General features: G+C 34.9%; 1 protein-coding gene across 5 annotated transcripts in view; it reads right to left on the minus strand.

Annotated features, from left to right (window-relative positions):
• LOC123535766 (ligand of Numb protein X 2-like) overlaps positions 1–20752 on the minus strand; it is a 104771-nt gene that overhangs the window by 76323 nt on the left and 7696 nt on the right. For 4 of the 5 annotated variants that reach the window (XM_053528026.1, XM_053528028.1, XM_053528025.1 and 1 more), the window contains exons 2-3: positions 20597–20683; positions 12399–12812 (exon numbers count right to left, since the gene is read on the minus strand). In XM_053528026.1, coding sequence (XP_053384001.1) covers positions 12399–12796 — 398 coding nt within the window. In that variant the 5' untranslated portion in view covers positions 12797–12812; positions 20597–20683. Of the gene's footprint in view, positions 1–12398; positions 12813–20596; positions 20684–20752 lie in introns of those variants that run through there. The other variant, XM_053528029.1, reaches the window with a different exon arrangement.

Consider the following 20752-nt stretch of genomic DNA (forward strand, 5'->3'; position numbering starts at 1 on the left):
GTGCCCAAAATTTATCAACCTATACCTTTAATCACTCAAATGGAGCCATACATTAAGCATTGCATCTTACTAAAAGGAGCAACGGGGATATTTTACGCATCTTTGAATGTAGAACTCTTGCACATGAAACATTTGTAGAAAGTAGAGCAAATACTTGCTTATAAATTTGTGAAATGTCACGCTTCTTAAAAATTTGGCAAAAAAGGAAAGTACAGTTGCAAAATAATCCGTTTTTGATTGCAGTTTTCCCTGACTGGATAATCACATGATTGATGTCTCATCAGAAGTCAGACAATTAAATATTGTAATTACTGGAGAACAGACAGTCTTTTTTTCGGGAAAAAAGTAAAACAGCGCCGCCAAGCGGGGCAATATACGCCCGAGGCTTACATCATAGATGGGAAAAAAATTTTTAAGAACTTGACTGTTGTCCCCCAAAGGGGCGGGAACAAAAAAAAGGAAAATTTCAAAAAAAAAAAATCTAAGCCCAAAAAAAAAAAAATTCAAAGTCACAAAAAACCTTACAGTACAGTATGTAAAAATAGACCCAAAAAAAGAAAGTACCATCCTTTTTACCAAGAAAAAGGGGGCTGGGTTTTCCCATGGCCAATAAAAAAAAAGTTTTTAAAAAAAACTATTTTTAGTAACATAAAAAAGGGAATGAAAAAAAAAAAAATACTTAAATATAAAAAAGGATCTGCCAAAAAAAAAACAAGGCCGCAATCAGAGCAAAAACACAAAGCAATCATAAGACCTTTGACCCCTTTAAATGTGACCTTGACCTTGAAGGAGTCATCCGGAACATGCGCTCTGACTCGTTCATGTGGTGAAAATTTTTGCCAAGTTTCTTTGAAAAACCTTCCCGCAGTTTAAGATTTTCAGAGCGGACACAAAAAAACTGATAGACTTTTGACCCCTAAGTGTGACCTTTACCTTGAAGGGGTCGTTTGGAAAATTGCTCGCACGTCGTCTTGAGTGGGAAAAATTTGTGTCAAGTTTCTTAAATCCTTCAAGGGGGTTAAGAGTAACAGAGCGGACCAAACAAACGATTGCCCCTTTACTAAAATGTGACCTTGACCTTGAAGCAGACACCAAAACTCGCTCTGCAAGTCCGGTGTGGTGAACATTTGGGGGTCAATTTCCTGAAAAACCTTAAAATATAAAAATTCAGCCTATTTTTCAACATGGGGGAAAATATTTTTCACTTTATGTCTACTTAGCATTGATCTATAGCCCTAATTTTTTCAGGTTTCCCAAAGGAGACAGAAATGGGGAAGGGGCCCATAGGGAAGGGAAAGATGCTTGTAAACAACAAAAATAAATAAAAATCACATTGTAAAGAAAAAAATTCTGCTTATGAATATGTTACACCCCAGACAAAAAGGATTTAAAAGCTCATTGTCTAACGTTTTTAAATGATACAGTTCGTGTATTTACAGTGAAATGAATGAAATTCTTGTCAAAAATGGGGAAAAAAATACTTTATAGAGAATGGAAAATGAGCCTGAATTTTGGCCTCCAATGGCAACCCATGTTTTAAAATGTGGAAAAAAGTGAACTATCGTGTTAATATAAATTTTTTTTGGAAAGTTCCAAACAAAAATCCTGAAAACAGCAAAAAAAAGTAAAAAAAACAAACTTTTTTTAGTTTAGTCTTTTTCTTTCTTTTAAAAACTGCAAATAACAATCTTGCGATAAACAATTTTAGACAATAAAAGTTACTAATGCCTCCAGGAATATCTATTTGGAAGCATATGGTAGACACTGCCATGACAAAATAATATTTTCCAAAAACAAAATTAATATGTATCAGTGGACATATTTCTAGATACATGTGTCTGAAATATGGCTTCTCTAGATAGCATCAAGACAGCCAGAACATGCCAGTTTGCATGTGGAATTACATTTCCTGTTGTAAAAATTTATGAAATATTTGTAGTTTCTGTGAAAATATAGCATAAAAAGTGAATGAATATCAGATTCTGTGATATATCATTGAATACAGATCATAAATTATGTTTGCTATTTCTCTTGGGCACAAATTTTAGCACAAATGAAATATGCTGTCTGACTGTGATCATCGTCATGCCAAAGAAGTAGACTGCTTGCTCTACAGGGTTTTTTTCTCACCATTTTGGGAACATTACCCATACCCGTGGGATTGGGAATTTTCGCGACATTTTTGCCAAAATTGGAAAAAATTACAAATTTCAATATCCATACCAGTTCAAGCCAGTATGAACATGATAACTGATTTTTATGTTTATTTAATATTCATCAAACTTAACACTTGTTCAACCCCAGCTGTGCTGCTTGGAATGATCTTACCTAGACCAGCAAAGAAAAACATGACTGGAAAGGCATTTTTGAGAGCCTGAACGTGTGACATGTTTTTACCGTTGTTGTTTATATCGATCTATTTCTATAACTCAGATTAATAGAAAATTTAATGACCATTGGCAAATGTATCCGATTGTATTTCCATTTTTCATACTCAATTTTCGGCGAACCTGCTGTTTTTCTCAGAAAAGGGGTTTATTTTTCTTAATTTTTTTGCTTTGAGTTGGAATTTTTTTGCTTTAAACTGGGAAAAAAAAAAAACTATTTTTGATTGGGGAAATAACCCAATAATGGCTTTAAAATCGGCTGAAAAAAAAAACCCTGCTTATGTCCATTAGACCAGAACTGTGAAAACCAAGATGTCTTTTACGATCCCCAGCAGAACAAAGAAATGGTATCACTAAAGGGGATGAAGTACCCCCCGCATGCACTGACACATACATTGCAAATTTTACGCACACAAGATTGCAAATATGGACGTATGTATTAACTGTATGTTCAGTTAATAACAAAAAACAAAGTCCATAACAGCAAAATATTATCTAAAAGAAGTAACATGTACCAGCACAACTGGGTTGGACTGATAGTGTGAAGTTTTATTAAAAATTTTGTGGAAAGGGGGTTTGGTAGATTAGGCACGCACAAGATTGCATATGCAGACTGTATGTACATAGTATGTTAACAAGAAACAAAGTCCCATAACTCTGCAATTTTTGTCGCTGAAAGAACCTAACATGCCCCATGCACAACCTACTGTTTTTTACTGATCACTTGTGTGAAGTTTCATTAAATTGTGTCAGGGGGATGAGGAGAGATGGTGCGCACAAGATTGTGTCTATGTATATAGTATAGTAACAAAAAAACAAAGTCCCATAACTCTGCAAAATTTTTTTCTAAAAGAACCTAACATGTCCCATGCACAACTACTGTTGTTACTGATCACTTGTGTGAAGTTTCATTAAATTGTGTCAAGGGGATGAGGAGAGATGGTGCGCACAAGATTGTGTCTATGTATATAGTATAGTAACAAAACAAGAGGACCATGATGGTCCTGAATCGCTCACCTGTTCCCACATGACCCAGTTTTGAGTATGACGTCGTTTTTTCTATTATTTGACATAGTGACCTAGTTTTTGAGCTCATGTGACCCAGTTTTGAATTTGACCTAGATATCATCAAAATAAAAATTCTGACCAATTTTCATGAAGATCCATTGAAAAATATGGCCTCTAGAGAGGTCACAAGGTTTTTCTATTATTTGACCTATTGACCTAGTTTTCAAAGGTACGTGATCCTGTTTTGAACTTGATCTAGATATCATCAAGGTGAACATTCTCACTAATTTTCATGAAGATCTCATGAAAAATATGGCCTCTAGAGAGGTCACAAGGTTTTTCTATTTCTATACCTACTGGCCTAGTTTTTGACCACATGTGACCCAGTTTCGAAACTGACCTAGATACCATAAAGGTGAACATTCAGACCAATTTTCATGAAGATCTATTGAAAAATATAGCCTCTAGAGAGGTCAAAAGATTTTTCTAATTTTAGACCTACTGACCTAGTTTTTGACCGCAGCTGACCCAGTTTCGTACTTGACCTATATATCATCAAGATGAACAGTCAGACAAACTTTCATACACATCCCATGAAAAATATGGCCTCTAGAGAGGTCACAAGGTTTTTTCATTATTTGACCTATTGACCTACTTTTTGACGGCACGTGACCCAGTTTCGAACTTTACCTAGATATCATCATGATGAACATTCTGACCAATTTTTATGAAGATCCATTCAAAAGTATGGCCTCTAAAGAGGTCACAAGGTTTTTCTATTTTTAGACCTACTGACCTAGTTTTTGAACGCACGTGACCCAGTTTCGAACTTGACCTAGATATCATCAAGATGAACATTCAGACCAACTTTCATACAGATCCTATGAAAAATATGGCCTTTAGAGAGGTCACAAGGTTTTTCTATTATTTGACCTACTGACCTAGTTTTTGATGGCACGTAACCCAGTTTCGAACTTGACCTAGATATCATCAAGGTGAACATTCTGACCAATTTTCATGAAGATCTTGTGAAACATATAGCCTCTAGAGAGGTCACAAGGTTTTTCTATTTTTAGACCTACTGACCTAGTTTTTGACCGCACATGACTCAGTTTCGAACTTGACCTACATATCATCAAGGTGAACATTCTGACCAATTTTCATAAAGACCCCATGAAAAATGCGACCTCTAAAATGGTCACAAGGTTTTTCTATTATTTGACCTACTGACCTAGTTTTTGAAGGCACGTAACCCAGTTTCGAACTTGACCTAGATATCATCAAGGTGAACATTCTGACCAATTTTCATGAAGATCTTGTGAAATATATGGCCTCTAGAGAGGTCACAAGGTTTTTCTATTTTTAGACCTACTGACCTAGTTTTTGACCGCATGTGACCCAGTTTCGAACTTGACCTACATATCATCAAGGTGAACATTCTGACCAATTTTCATAAAGACCCCATGAAAAATGTGACCTCTAGAGTGGTCACAAGGTTTTTCTATTATATGACCTACTGACCTAGTTTTTGACGACACGTAACCCAGTTTCTAACTTGACCTAGATATCATCAAGGTGAACATTCTGACCAATTTTCATGAAGATCTTGTGAAATATATGGCCTCTAGAGAGATCACAAGGTTTTTCTATTTTTAGACCTACTGACCTAGTTTTTGAACGCACGTGACCCAGTTTCAAATTTGACCTAGATATCATCAAGTTGAACATTCTGACCAATTTTCATAAAGATCCCATGAAAAATGTGACCTCTAGAGTGGTCACAAGCAAAAGTTTACGCACGGACGGACGGACGACGGACGCTGCGCGATCACAAAAGCTCACCTTGTCACTTTGTGACAGGTGAGCTAAAAAACAAAGTCCCATAACTCTGCAAATTTTTTTTCTCAAAGAACCTAACATGCCCCATGCACAACTACTGTTGGTACTGATCACTTGTGTGAAGTTTCATTAAATTCTGTCAAGGGGATAAGGAGAGATGGTGCGCACAAGATTGCGTCTACGGACAGACGGACAGACAGACAACTTGAAACCAGTATACCCCCCCTTACAACTTTGTTGTCAGGGGGAACAAATATGCATGTGAAACTCATATGCAGCTCTACTCCCTGTCCTATGGAAAGTCTCACACTAAGTTAAGTTAGCGTTAGTGCTTTTACCTATGAAAAAAGTCCCAAACCAAACAGTACTTGTCTAGATATCTAACATTATGATGAGGATAGTCAAGCAGAAAGATTGACAAAACCAGACCAAGTTATTCCAATATTACTTCCTGCAAATCGTGTTTGGAGAAGGAATAAATACACACTGAGAATGGGAATAGCAAATATTTCATCTATCAATGAGGATAAAAAATGAGTCTACAATTACAGACAATATCTCTAGAGATTGCCTAATTTGTACAAAATCTCAGTGTCATTTATGAGGTCTCTTACCAGTTATCTTTGGGAATTATTTCCACCTCAATAGCTCAATGGTAGTGTCTGCTCCGAGTGCTGGAGGCTAACGGTCTGATCCCTGGCTGCAAATAACCACCGCCTCAATAGGTCCATGGCTTTGAGTGCAGGAGACTGAAGGTTCGATCCCTGACTATCATATAAAAGATATGAAAAAAGGAACTGGTACCTCCCTTGCTTGCTACTCAGTATTTTGAAGGGCAGTAGCAGGAGCTAACTTATAAGTCCAGGTTTACCATGTTGGTTGTACAAGCGCTTGGGTGCTCATGTTGTCAGTTAATAGTACGCTTACCTTTATATTAGGAAAAACAGCGTTCGACACTAACTTTTTTGCCAGGTATCCCAAAGGAATACCTGCTGGGAAATTTAGGAATCCCTGCTGAAAATTAGAAGTCCCTGATAACAAAATGTGGTAAGAACATGAAAAAACTAAAATCTAACAAACACAACTGTTTACAGTACTACATGTATTTTATTTCCACTTTATTTCCATTTTACATCAATGACAACAATAGCTTGTATGACTTTTGCTGTAAAAGAATAATGTCATTTCTGTCCAAGTCCTCTTCCCCCTCATCTTCACTACCATCGCACTCCTCTGCCATTTGTTGTAGTTCGTCTAAATGTATGCCGCCTAGTTCATTCCCCCTTATAACCCTCTTATGTGTAATCATTTTTTTTACACAAAAAAAAATTCCGAAAAGTCTCTCTTAAATAAAAAAAAATTCAAAAAAAAAAAATGTTCCGACCTACCTACCCTAATTTTTTGAGCATATTACCAGATACAAAGATTTTTTAGGCCTTATTAATGCAACTCCCACAGACTTTATCTAAAACTAGTACATTGGTCATAACAGATTTTCTTAAACATTTCATATTTTAGTTGTTTTATTTTGCACATTGCCTAAATGTGGGTGGGGTTTAGTGTTTGCATGCTTTTATTATCAGCAAATTCTTCTAAATAAGAGCTGCTTTGGCAACAGTGATCATATTTTTCGTAAATGCAGACGTTTTATTGGCTTTTTATTTTTAGTTTGTACTAGAAAAATCTTGTAAGAAATGATAAAAATGTTCGAAAATGTCGGTCTAGAAAACGAGTGACAAATACAAAAACAAAAGTAACAGTTAAAGTTCTAGAAAAGATAACTGTTTTAACTTTATTTTCTCATCATACCACGTATAATTTCTGCTTATTTAATTTGTTTTGCCCAAACAAAGCCTTGGCAATGATAATAAATTTGTTATAGACCGTAACGGCCGACAGGCTCATGTAATCGTATCGAGCACACAAAATAATGGTACAAACACGATAATCTAAGGCTGCATTGTTTATCAATTACCTTGTAAACATTGATCAATAAACACCTTTGAAAATGACAAGGCATACTGTACTAAATACAAACCGCGAGATAAGCACGTGGCATTTGGCGCGTGGCGTGACTGACATCTGTTGGTAGCTAATTAACATACGACGCTCCGCCTACTGCCATATTTCCGCTTGTGCCGGCTAACAATATTGAAATTCACTGGGATTTTGATTGACAGGGGGCAGAACTATCGAACTTGGAACACATCTAAGTAAATTTTCGCGAGTCAAGCCGACGCACGTGCCGTAATTTATGCGGGTAAAATACGAGTTTTCCTCGATTTTCGCGGGTCAAAACCCGGGACCTCGGGTCAACTGAACGCCCTGGCTTAGCAAAAGACCAATGTTTGAGCGAACAAGACTGGGGAGTTTCATTTTTTTAGAATCATATTTTATCTGAAAATCAAGAGTCCCGACGAACACCAAAATTGTGAACTTTAGGATCCTTTGCGGATTTTTGGTGTCCTCGGGATCCCGGGACACCGTAAGTGTCGAACGCTGGGAAAAATAATCATCATGTTAGTACATATGCCATTCAGAAAGAAGACAATTAACAGTCAATCTTGTCTCATGAAGTAAGTAAAATTGCCATCTGCAGGCCATTGCTTAATAAAAGCATTTTTATCACACTATACTCTATAACCCTTCGTTTATCATCATTCATAAAATCCAAACTTCAGCGTTCGACACTAACGGTGTCCCGGGATCCCGAGGACACCAAAAATCCGCAAGGGATCCTAAAGTTCACAATTTCGGTGTTCCGTCGGGACTCTTGATTTTCAGATAAAATATGATTCTAAACAATGAAATTCCCCAGTCTTGTTCGCTCAAACATCGGTCTTTTGCTAAGGCTTCCAGGGCGTTCAGTTGACCCGAGCTCCCGGGTTTTGACCCGCGAAAAACTCGTATTTTATCCGCATAAATTACGGAACGTGTGTCGGCTTGACTCGCGGAAATTTACTTAGATGCGTTCCAAGTTCGATAGTTCTGCCCCCTGTCAATCAAAATCCCAGTGAATTTCAATATTGTTCGCCGGCACAAGCGGAAATATGGCAGTAGGCGGAGCGTCGTATGTTAATTAGCTACCGACAGATGTCAGTCACGCCACGCGCCAAATGACACGTGCTTATCTCGCGGTTTGTATTTAGTACAATTTGCCTTGTCATTATCAAAGGTGTTTATTGATCAATGTTTACAAGTTAATTGATAAACAATGCAGCCTTAGATTATCGTGTTTGTACCATTTTTTTGTGTGCTCGATACGATTACATGAGCCGGTCGGCCGTTACGGTCTATAACAAATTTATTATCATAATTGCCGAGGCTTTGTTTGGGCAAAACAAATTAAATAAGCAGAAATTATACGTGGTATGATGAGAAAATAAAGTTAAAACAGTTATCTTTTCAAGAACTTTAACTGTTACTTTTGTTTTTCGTATTTGTCACTCGTTTTCTAGACCGACATTTTCGAACATTTTTATTATTTCTTACAAGATTTTTCAAGTACAAACTAAAATAAAAAGCCAATAAAACGTCTGCATTTACGAAAAATATGATCACTGTTGCCAAAGCAGCTCTTATTTAGAAGAATTTGCTGATAATAAAAGCATGCAAACACTAAACCCCACCCACATTTAGGCAATGTGCAAAATAAAACAACTAAAATATGAAATGTTTAAGAAAATCTGTTATGACCAATGTACTAGTTTTAGATAAAGTCTGTGGGAGTTGCATTAATAAGGCCTAAAAAATCTTTGTATCTGGTAACATGCTGAAAAAATTAGGGTAGGTAGGTCGGAACATTTTTTTTTAAAAATTTTTTTATTTAAGGGAGACTTTTCGGAATTTTTTTTTATATTAAAAACATGATTACAAATAAGGGGGTTATAAGGGGGAATGAACTAGGTGGCATACATTTAGACGAACTACAACAAATGGCAGAGGAGTGCGATGGTAGTGAAGATGAGGGGGAAGAGGACTTGGACAGAAATGACATTATTCTTTTACAGCAAAAGTCATACAAGCTATTGTTGTCATTGATGTAAAATGGAAATAAAGGGGACATAAAATACATGTAGTACTGTAAACAGTTGTGTTTGTTAGATTTTAGTTTTTTCATGTTCTTACCACATTTTGTTATCAGGGACTCCTAATTTTCAGCAGGGATTCCTAAATTTCCCAGCAGGTATTCCTTCGGGATACCTGGCAAAAAAGTTAGTGTCGAACGCTGAACTTAGGTAAATTTGGCCTTCTTTTGTGTTACTTGAAGAGTTGTGCCCTTCTGCATGGAGCACATGTTGTAATTCATGTTATAAGAAATTTACAGAGTGCAATTTACAAAATTTAAATGTTGATTGCAAACTTGCAAACCGCCATTTCTTCAAAACTACAAAACTCATCAAAATTGTCATTAACTTTCATTTTCGAGGGAAGAAGGAGTATCTCAAAAGTTTTGTTGTATTATTATTACCAACACTTATTTCAATGTGGGAGACTATCAAACAGATAGCGATTAATGATGTCAATGCCACTAACTAAAGTGTTTTGTAATGCAAAGATCTACTGTAACTTATATAACTGGAAGTCATGGTCAATTAAGTTATATTTTGACATTGTCATTACTGAAATGGATATGTGATATTCCTTAAAGATGACAGAAACTCTGTATATCCAAAATGTTTTACAAGTGGTAGTGACCCTTAAAGTAGCACCAAAATACCAATGATACACTTATCTGTTATGCATACACAAATATAAACATTGGAAAAACTTCCTGGAAAAATTCTTTCACTTATCTAAACTTCTAGTGTGTCTTCTTTTATCTAGATCTTGCAAAAAGGCACAAAAATTCTCAAAAAAAAAAACCTGTGATGGATTTGTATCTTTTACATGCCCTGACCTTGTGGCTTCTTACTGAAGTGTGATGGATTATTTGCCCCAACTGATTATTTACTTGGTTCATTACATTTATCTTCAACTGGTATTATTGACAAATGTCTCCGAAATCTTGTTTCGTACAATGATGATGTATTGTTTTCAACCAACATCTTGCTAGCCGTCAAAATAATTGCCACAAATGGCTTACAAGATTCCTCTAGAGTTACAGTGGCTAATATATCCATTATTCTAATATGCTTGTTTCTGTTAAAACACACGTTAAAATGATGTCACGTTATCGTGTGATGACATGAATGTTTTTGTTGCAACCAAGAAAGAGCGCTACTATATTTGATCTACTGTTTTAGATTAAGGGCATATTAGAATCAAAATAATGTATAGCAAAATTGTGCTTTACCTAAATTAATACACCCAAAATCGATTATACGTTGCCAGAATAGCGGACGTATAACATCTTTCTGTGTATTAATAACGTTAAAACACGGTTTTTATACATTATTTCTTAATTAATGCACACATGTGGAAATATTGACAGCAATAGTCAAAATAAAAAGAAGTCACATTAAACAGAACTCATGATTTCTTTCAAAAAGCCATTTCATCATGAAGCTATTAATGACAGACATTAATTTTGTATAACATTTTCTATGTAATTTTAAATTTTTTCCCACCACTCGCCCTGCAGGACTAGTAGCCAGTAAAAAAATCTACTCACCTGCCCCCCAATAAAATTTCGACTATCTTAATGACTTTTTTTAATGCTGTCACTTTTATGAAAGAATTATTATAAACCACAAACATGTTTCCAATTAAACTAATAAACTATGGATGTTTGTTGGTTTGAACACTGAAGTCATTCTTTAACAAAGTATGAGAAAATAAATGTGATGATAATAACATTAAATCAGATAAAATATGTTTTAACTGACTGGCTTATAATGGTACATGTTTTTACTGTGACAAATGCATTGATAATAATGATAAGCACAGTCTAGCTGTTAATCATTACTGCTGTGCGATTCAATTTCAAAATGAGTTCACCAACTCAAAGATTGTTATCATTTTTGAGAGGTAATTCAGAACATTTTCTTGTGGAATTTCTTGGTCGAGTATACAGCGAGGTCCACTTGTCCTATGCTGACTAACTCGCCAATGTGAGCGGGCAAGTGGAATTTTACACCCCTGCCGTACTATTTTGTTCTAACAATTGTAGAATTCATTTTTCTGTTTTTTCTGTATTCATTTAGAAATAGATGTTACTTTTGTTTTAGTTACAACTCTTTCTCCTAGGAGAGTGCAGACTAAGGGATCTAACTGTTGTGTTACCAAATCACAAGTTAAGCAAGAGTTGTCTATTTTACAAAAAAAAAAAATGTTCCAATTACCAAAAACTGTCCATATTTTGAAATGTGTTTGACACATTCTTTTTATTCTTTTTTTGTCTGTGGAGTTTTCATGTCACCAACTGGCAATCATAATAATGTTATACATATTCTGACCTCTTTCAAGGAACAAGAATACTGTCAACATTGTTTGACACTTACCCCTTGAAAAAGCTTGATAGAATGAAATATAAAGATGGGGCAAATTAAAAATATCTGATAATATGAAAATTCCCACATAAGGTACAGAGTTAGTTACGATATGACTAAAGTCTAAGAAAGAGAATTTTCTGACATCAAAGTCTCCAAAATATGCAAATGCCCTCATCAAGATGATCATGTACACCGAATTTCATTTCAATTGGACTAAAACTATAGGAGGAATTGAGTAAACAAGAAAGTGCAAAGCATGGATCAACGGAACAATGGTCAGACTGACAGTTTTAAATACATGTAATGGACATAAAAAAAATTACAGACAGCCTGAGCATTAACGATGAAACTCAAAAATATTACAAGACAAGATAGAACAATAGTCACCTTTTCAGGTGCAAGTTTATGTAACATTGAGTGGTTTCAGGCAGTTAACATTTGGAAGGCCTGGCTGTCCTGCAAGAGTTACTTATCTCATAGCGTATATGTGTTTGTCATGTATACGAAACAATATCGCTATCATATTTGATCTACTATTTATATAAGAATGGAATAATATGTACAAGTATGATTTGATTAATCTCAACTTTCCAAATCAGTTATATCCCAAACAGAATAATTATTTGGGTTTTGAAATTATTCTACAGGATATATAACCTCTCTGACAAGTCTAAATAAATCAAAATACACTTCTGATATACATGTAATTTCTTAAATTTCAATACCTTACCTTCTCACAAGCAAGCTGGATTTCTGGCATTCGCTAACAGTCAGTGGCTGTCTATCTACTGGGCACTGTTTCTGTAACTTGAGGTAGCTTTTCAAGCACCGGGAACAATACGTATGGCCGCATTTAGTGTCTATAGGATTCACTAGCGGCTGCAAACATATATGACACATCAAATCCTCATCAACTGCCTGGTGATAGTCGTACAGATGTGTTCCGTTTTCTTCATGAAGCTGTCCACATTTTGAACATATTACGGAATCACGATATTTGTAATGTGTGGAGGTGGAGAAAGTCTCTGAGTTGGGTGGAGTGTAAGGTGGCGGGGCGGGATCAAATGGAATGTTCTCATAGTCCATCACTTCCTGTCTGTTCCCTCGGAGATAATACCCTGAATGCATTCAGCTCTCCACTGACCTGAAATCATAAAACCATTTTCAAAACTGACAATTAAATGTGTGTTAGTTTTTTATAACCTTAATACAGATAGAAATTTTTTAATGAACAACTATTATGATTGCAGCTATATATACACAATCAATTCAAATATTTAGTAAAGTCAAATATATTTGCTTAGGGTTTCCTACATTTGTAAAATATTTTAATAAAAGTTTAGCATTAGCTATCTTTTATGCAATATTAGCAGCCTTTTTTGGCAATTTCTGTAAAAATTTAACAAAACCAGAGTAGAAAATATTTCCCAAAACAATAAATGTGCTGATAAAATAACTTTTCCCCCCCCTTTTTTGGCCAATTCTATAAAACTGGACCTCGACATAAGTAATTCTGGGTGATCATACAACCTTGCAACCGCTTCTTTGACTGCTAGGCTGATATCACAGAAAAACGTGTGAAGAGAACAAAATCATTACAGGATTACTGACAATGTGATGGGTAATTCCAGCTGAGGCAAATTAAGTTCAATGGCAACAAGTATGGATACTCATCAAACACTGTTTTTCAACAGTATTTCAATTATATTTAACCTAACCAGTGTTCCTGGACTATGCACTATGTACTTACTTGTTGTTTGCAAGACAACTTCCCCGCATGGTACAGGGACAGACGACAAATCAGTCTGTGAAATCATCACATAGAACTAGGCGCTGTTTTAATACTACTATTTTTTTTGCTGTTAATGACCAAAAACACGTTTTACATTTAATTCAATTTAAGTAGCTTAATGACACGGTAATCAAAAAACAGTGCCATCAATTTTATTAATTTTGTGTCATTATCTAGCCACATGTTGCTGTGGGAATAAAAAGGTATTCAGAGAAAAAGACAGACATAAAAACTATGTAATAGAATTAATGGTATTTTCACTGTCACTGTTTACATAACACAGCGTACATCATATGAAAAATATTCCATAGAGAATTTCTGCCTTTTTTTGTTTTGTTTTGGATCACATTATTGTCCATAAGTATTGACCTGGCACTAATTAATCTCTGCCAATAATTTCGGACGTTTTCGTTAGTTTACGCAGTATTTGTATCTTGAAAGGATCTATAGTACTAAAATAACTTATATACTTAACTAATGCCACGGTAGCATAGTGGTAAGAAGTCTGACCTACATGCATTTTACAACAAGTTCAAAATTACCTCAGACCGTTTTTCAGTAAATTCAATGTAATGTAATTTTACGTATTACTAACATTCTTCATGATTTTATTTTTTTCTTGTAGTATCTGTTTTCTTGAAACGCTGGAGACAAATTATTTGTCTTTTTATCTAACATATTTTTTAAAAAAAAATTTATTTGACATTATGAAGATTTATATACGCAAGAGTTATATCGCTATTTAGGTTCGGACACCGAGAATTAATTTACAGAAATAAACGGAATATTCATGAGTGCCAGGTCAATACTTACGGACAATACAATGCTCTGTAGGTATTAAACTGTCAATATGTCTGCAGCCATAGACTATGTCCTGGTTTTATTTCAATTTTTGACTTCTGTTTTTTTTTTTATTTCATGGAAATTAGGTGCAATATATATATCAAAGCATGTCAAGATACTAAACAAGTAAAGAAAACTGGCAATTCTGTTTGATCATTTATTCCCCAAAAGCAATTTTGATTTCTGGAAAGCCATGACCTGAAACAGCTGTCAGTATACTGGTCCGCTACCATAAATGTAGAAGTATAATCATACAAAATTACTGAGCAATGTTCCATTCAGATAATATAATTATAGAGTTTCACAGAGACAAAGAATCACATAACACTGTTTGATAATATTTGTTTCTGTTCTATTTCCACTGAAATTCACAAAAAATGCAGAGCTGCAATCTGAAAACATTACCCAAATGTGTATTAACAGTATTATCTCCAGAAAATACTAAGAAGATGCATGCAGAACAAGAATTCATAATAATTTTTGACTATCCGATCACAGAACTTTAGCAAAGATACAAATACTTCAAATTTATAGTAACTAAACACCATCAATTTAAATGATTAAATTCCACCTATTTTTCCACCCCCCCCCAAAAAAAAAAAAAAAATTAATAACAGTAAATACCAGTATATCCAAAGTTTATTTACACCCTGGCACTTAAAAAACTGCTGCAGCAAAATATCTCACAGTGACTCTTATTACTCTAATTGGTATATACCAACAAGTCTCAATCAATAATATAATATAATGACAATATGGACATAATAAACTCATAGATTTATTATTCAGTGAATCTCTTGGATCAGGCAAAAAAAACAATACAAGTGGACTAATATGGTCCTATATTATATTGCTCACATGAGAAACATAGCTTGTGTTTTGGACAAGTGGTGACATCATGTGTTATTTTGTTATTACACCTATGTTTAACACAACCTAAATTTCATAATAAGAGGGTCATGATGACCCTATATCGCTCACCTGTTAAATGAGGATAGGGTCATAATATGGCCTCTAGTGTTAACAAGCTTTTCCTTTGATTTGAGCAGGTGACCTTGTTTTTGACCCCACATGACCCAGTTTTGATCTTGGCCTAAGAATCATCAAGATAAACATTCTGACCAAGTTTCATGAAGATAGGGTCATGAATGTGGCCTCAGTGCTAACAAGCTTTTCCTTTGATTTAATCGGGTGACCTAGGTTTTGAATCCATATGACCCAGTTTTAAACTTGGCATAGGAATAATCAAGATAAACATTCTGACCAAGTTTCATGGAGATAGGGTCATAAATGTGGCCTCTAGGGTGTTAACAACCTTTTCCTTTGATTTGACCTGGTGATCTAGTTTTGGACCCCACATGACCCATTTTAGAACTGGGCCTAGAGACCATCAAGATTTATATACATTCTGTGCAAGTTTGTATCAAATCAAAGCATAAATGAAACCTTTATATGGCTGACCCCACATGACCCAGATTCAAACTTGACCGAGAGGTCATCAAGACAAACATTCTAACCAATTCCAATGAGTTTCAAACTTAAACTCTGGACTCTCGAGCGTTAACAAGATTTTCCTTTGATTTGACCTGGTGACCTAGTTTTGGACCCCACATGACCCATTTTAGAACTGGGCCTAGAGACCATCAAGATAAACATTCTGTGCAAGTTTGTATCAAATCAAAGCATAAATGAAACCTTTATATGGCTGACCCCACATGATCAAGTTTCGATCTTGACCTAGAGATCATCAAAACAAACATTCTGACTATGTTTCATAAAGATTGGGTCACAACTGCGGAGACAGACAATGTAACAAATGACTATAACCTAAACTAAGCAAGCTAATGCACAGGTACTAAACAGTGCCTGTGGTACTGCCTGTGCCGACGAAGATTGAAGGCACTTCGCTTCCTGTACTGCAGGAACTTCGTCAATGTTTACAAAACAAGCGAGATCGGTGAGTGATTTTCGTCATTTTTGTCATTTTGTTACTGCATGAAGCATTTTTTTCCAAAAATCGGGGAATGTAGCGGGGTGTAGATGTATCTTATCTACATATCCACGCTAAAATTTGTGGTAAATGATCAATTTCCTAGAAACATAAGGACAAATAAGTTGGGAATGAAACGTGATTTTTTCACATCAGTGACTGTTTAGACTCGATTTCTTTTCGCTGACCCAAACGATGTCATCTCCGCCGTCATAAATTATATTTATAAATGACATATGATTTGCTAAAAGATAAAATGAGTCCAGGAAACTCAAAATTTGAACGTTATGCCAATTTTAGAAAAGTGCCGCAGGCATTTCGACGATGCCGCAGCCCCTTCGAGGTGCCACAGGCACTTCAAAAAGTTTCATATATTTGGCCCATAACTAACCAAATCTCCAATAACTCGCATTCGTTCAATTATATTTTATATTTACAAATATAAAAATGTTTAGCAATTGGTTTATCTTCGCGGATAATCTTAAACTCTAGTACGTGATTGTTCCGGTCAGTTGAAGCAAACTGTATTTCCCAAATATTATGCTTCTTGAAAATTGCCTTCTCTGTCCGTCCTATGCTGCTCGATATGTTATTCTTTTTTTCAAAGTTTTGTTTGCAGAAAAAAAAATAGGTTTTTACGTACATGTAAAAACTATTAAAATTCTCCTGTTTGATCGTTTATGAGCTATACTTATTAAGTTCTCCATTTCTCTGAAAACATTTTTACAATAATTTTTTTTTGTAGATATACTTTATATTTCCAGGAAATGTTATGCTATTAAAATAACTACAGAAAAATTTCAAACATCAATATAGTTTCTGATTTTATACCGAAATAACTGTCTTGGGCTCTTACACAAATGGTATCAAGATTATAATGTGAATCATCGCAATAATATTTACAGGAAACTATTGACTATTGAGACTCTTATTAGAAAACTTCACTTTATCACAAAATTTCTTGAAGTATCGCGACAGCTACCTACCTATCTCGTGGCAGAGGTTATAATGCAGTAATTCGGTCAAAAATGTGCTTCCGTGGTGTATCGAAAGAAGTCCCTAATAAATAGATCCTAATTTTTCCATTTTTCGCGCATTTGCGCGTAAATTGGGAGCCAAATGGACATTATTTCACTCGTGGAATGAATTTTACATAAAATAGGACACTTTTCATGCTAATATTCGCATGTTTTCGAGTTGTTTTACGTGAAAACGAAAGTAGGGTTTTTATTCTGCGGACCGCTTTCTGAAATGCGGCAATATGAGGGTACCTGACTTCAGTTGACTTGCATTTCACAGCATACTATTCAACACCCCTTTTTCTTTTCATTTTCTTAAAGGAAATGTACGGATATCTTGTGGAAAATAGATCTACGATGGAGTGAAAATCTAGAAACTGTAACAAAATTGTTCTGAAGCAGCTGAATTTTATATGAATTTTTTTATTGGTATATAGCCTATACAACCATAATGGATGGATATTTAAAGCGTAACAAAGGTTTGGTCCCTTTTATGTTACAACTATAAAGTCAATTTATTACAGTATCATGGGGGCATTTAGTTTCTGCCCTTCTGTTTCTCTGTTCTTCCATTTGTGTGTTTGTCTAGTTTCGGCCAAATTTATGTCCCGATACTTTTTGAAAGTGCCTGCTGCACCTCGAAGGGGCTGCGGCATCGTCGAAATGCCTGCGGCACTTTTCCAAAATTGGCATAACGTTCAAATTTGGAATTTTCTGGACACATTTTATGTTTTAGCAGATCACATGTCATTTATAAATATAATTTACGACGGCAGAGACGACATCATTTGGGTCAGCGAAAAGAAATCGAGTCCAAACAGTCGCCGTTGTGAAAAAATCACGTTTCACTCCAAACTTATTTGTCCTTACGTTTCTAGGAAATTGATCATTTGCCACAAATTTTAGCATGGATATGTAGATAAGATACATCTACACCCCGCTACATTCCCCGATTTTTGAAAAAAATGCTTCATGCAGTAACAAAATGACAAAAATGACAAAAATCACTCACCAATCTCGCTCGTTTTGTAAACATTGACGAAGTACCTGCTGTACAGGAAGCAAAGTGCCTTCAATCTTCGTCGGCACAGGCAGTGCCGCAGGCACTGTTTAGTACCCCTGTTATGTCTTAAATCTAAATCAATATAATAATGTCAGAAACTGAATGTCAGGACAGACTATTCCTATAAAACTGAAGTATGAAACTTTATTAACTGTCTTTTGCCAGACACTCCTGGGAATTTCTATTTGAGAAGCTTTCTCTCAATTTAAAAGCTAATTGCTCTATGAAGTCATTTTCTTCCAGCTGATACAGTCTCAAATGAACCAACATGCCTTTTACTGTGTACAGCAAGCATATAATTTGTCTTAATTATTCGCTGCATAAAACTGGAAGAAATGTCTAAATATACGATATTACATGATGGTTCTGAAAGAACCACTGCTGAAAAAGATATACCGGTATGGCAGTTTGAAATTTAAGAAAATGGCTAACTATGGAGGCCACCATTTCACTGTTTGTGGCATCACTACTGAATTATTTATTTGGTAATCCTTTAACGCAAATTTTCTGTACAGGTCGAGTTTGAATATAAAAAGTTCCTTTAATTATTTCAAAAGTAAGTCAAGAAATAATGCAGAAATATTTTTGTGTTAGGCTATATAATAAACCAATTTTAGGTCATTTCAATCTTTTCTTCACACGTAACTGCGGGGAAAGTAAAAAATGACATAAATTATCTTGGCGTGACTCTAAAACACCAAAAAATTAGAAGACCCAAATTTCATAGCATTAACGACCCTATAAGTTTAGACATACTAAGTAAGGTGAGAAATGATACTATATGTGACAGTATCGATTCTACAATATCAGAAATGCACATTAAGGTCAAACCCGAACATTTAAGTTAACAATTAAAAAAAATATGGTGACATCACTGATTTTATGACAACTCTTGATGAAAACATAAAAAATGACATGCTTAAGTAAAATGTCATTCTTTAATTGATTTCTTCCCAAAGGTAATAATCTTCCTATAACACACTTTCAATGCAAGCAATGAAATCATGCATACATATTAACATAAACAAGAGAATACATTGCATGCAACATAACTGCCTCTACTTTCAGGGAATATTAAATTACCATAATGAAAATATTATTTCATGCATTATCATTCAACTCAACAATGCATGCATAATGCTCAAACACTTTGTTTAACAAAGTGTGCCCACAAGCTCTTCAATTATCATTGATTTATATCAGTTTTGTACAATTTCCTGTTTAATTTTAAAAGAATTTAAGATCAAACATTCCTGACACTCATGTACAATTTACTTAAGCAGACGACACTTCAGTTAAATACTCTTCAACACTGATAAACATCATTATCTGATTTACATGTCGCAAAAATTTATATCAGATGCCAAATACAGGTAATTCAAGGACATTTAAAAGAAAAGGGGCAAAAGACTCGCCTTTTGTAAACAAAAACTGAAATTTGGGTCTCAAGGACATGGGATCACCAGTAACATACTTAAGAACGTTATTTTCTTTTTTGTTGTAAAATAAAGATGAAAAATTGTTAAGACATTGGCATAATCCATAGGAACATTGCAAAATCAGACACACTCAGTTAAAAAAAAACAATAAAAAAAACTCAGTTTATTGTAACTTGTCTCTACAGCAAACTTCTCTCCACAATGTGGGGATAATTGATTGAACAGTTCTTTTTATTAATGTTGTCCTATACTGCACTGTATCCTACCCTACTTCATACTGATTGATTTTCAACCTGGGGGTGTTGACAACGTTATTATGCAAAATCAATTAAACCTAGGTGCATCTCACACTTTGAAAAAAACCTTAATCAAGTAAATGAGTTTATCCTAATTGAATATATAAATGTCACTTCTAATGAGACAGATATGAGTGGAAATAGGCCAGGAGCAAGAGTCCAAGAGCGATTTTTCACCAAAAATTAAATAAATTGATCTGTGGAAAAGTTGGAACATTAACAATCTGAACGCATTAATTTTGCAACTCTGAATCTGTCCCATTTAATAGTTATATTAATACAGTACTCAATTACAACAATAGTATCTCCAAGCACAGTTTTTACAGGACTTTAAAACAGACACATCTCAAGTAATAAAATATAACAGGCATTCTTCTTCAGCAAATTGCGGGATGACCTGTGAAAATTCTAAGCGACTCATCCTGTTGGACAACTTGCTTCCGATGGATTTGTTGTGCCCTGACAAAATGTCCAGTATCAACTCACCCAAAATATGACAGCTTCTCTTTTATAATATACAGAATCAATACTTCTGTTGTGCAGACTTGATCATTCTGGACATCAATAAGTTACCTGAAAAATATTATCATAGAAAAATATAGTACAAAGTCTATTTACAAGGAACATTTTGACTGATATGTC

Source organism: Mercenaria mercenaria, chromosome 17, assembly GCF_021730395.1.
Source record: "Mercenaria mercenaria strain notata chromosome 17, MADL_Memer_1, whole genome shotgun sequence".
NCBI classification, from domain to species: domain Eukaryota; kingdom Metazoa; phylum Mollusca; class Bivalvia; order Venerida; family Veneridae; genus Mercenaria; species Mercenaria mercenaria.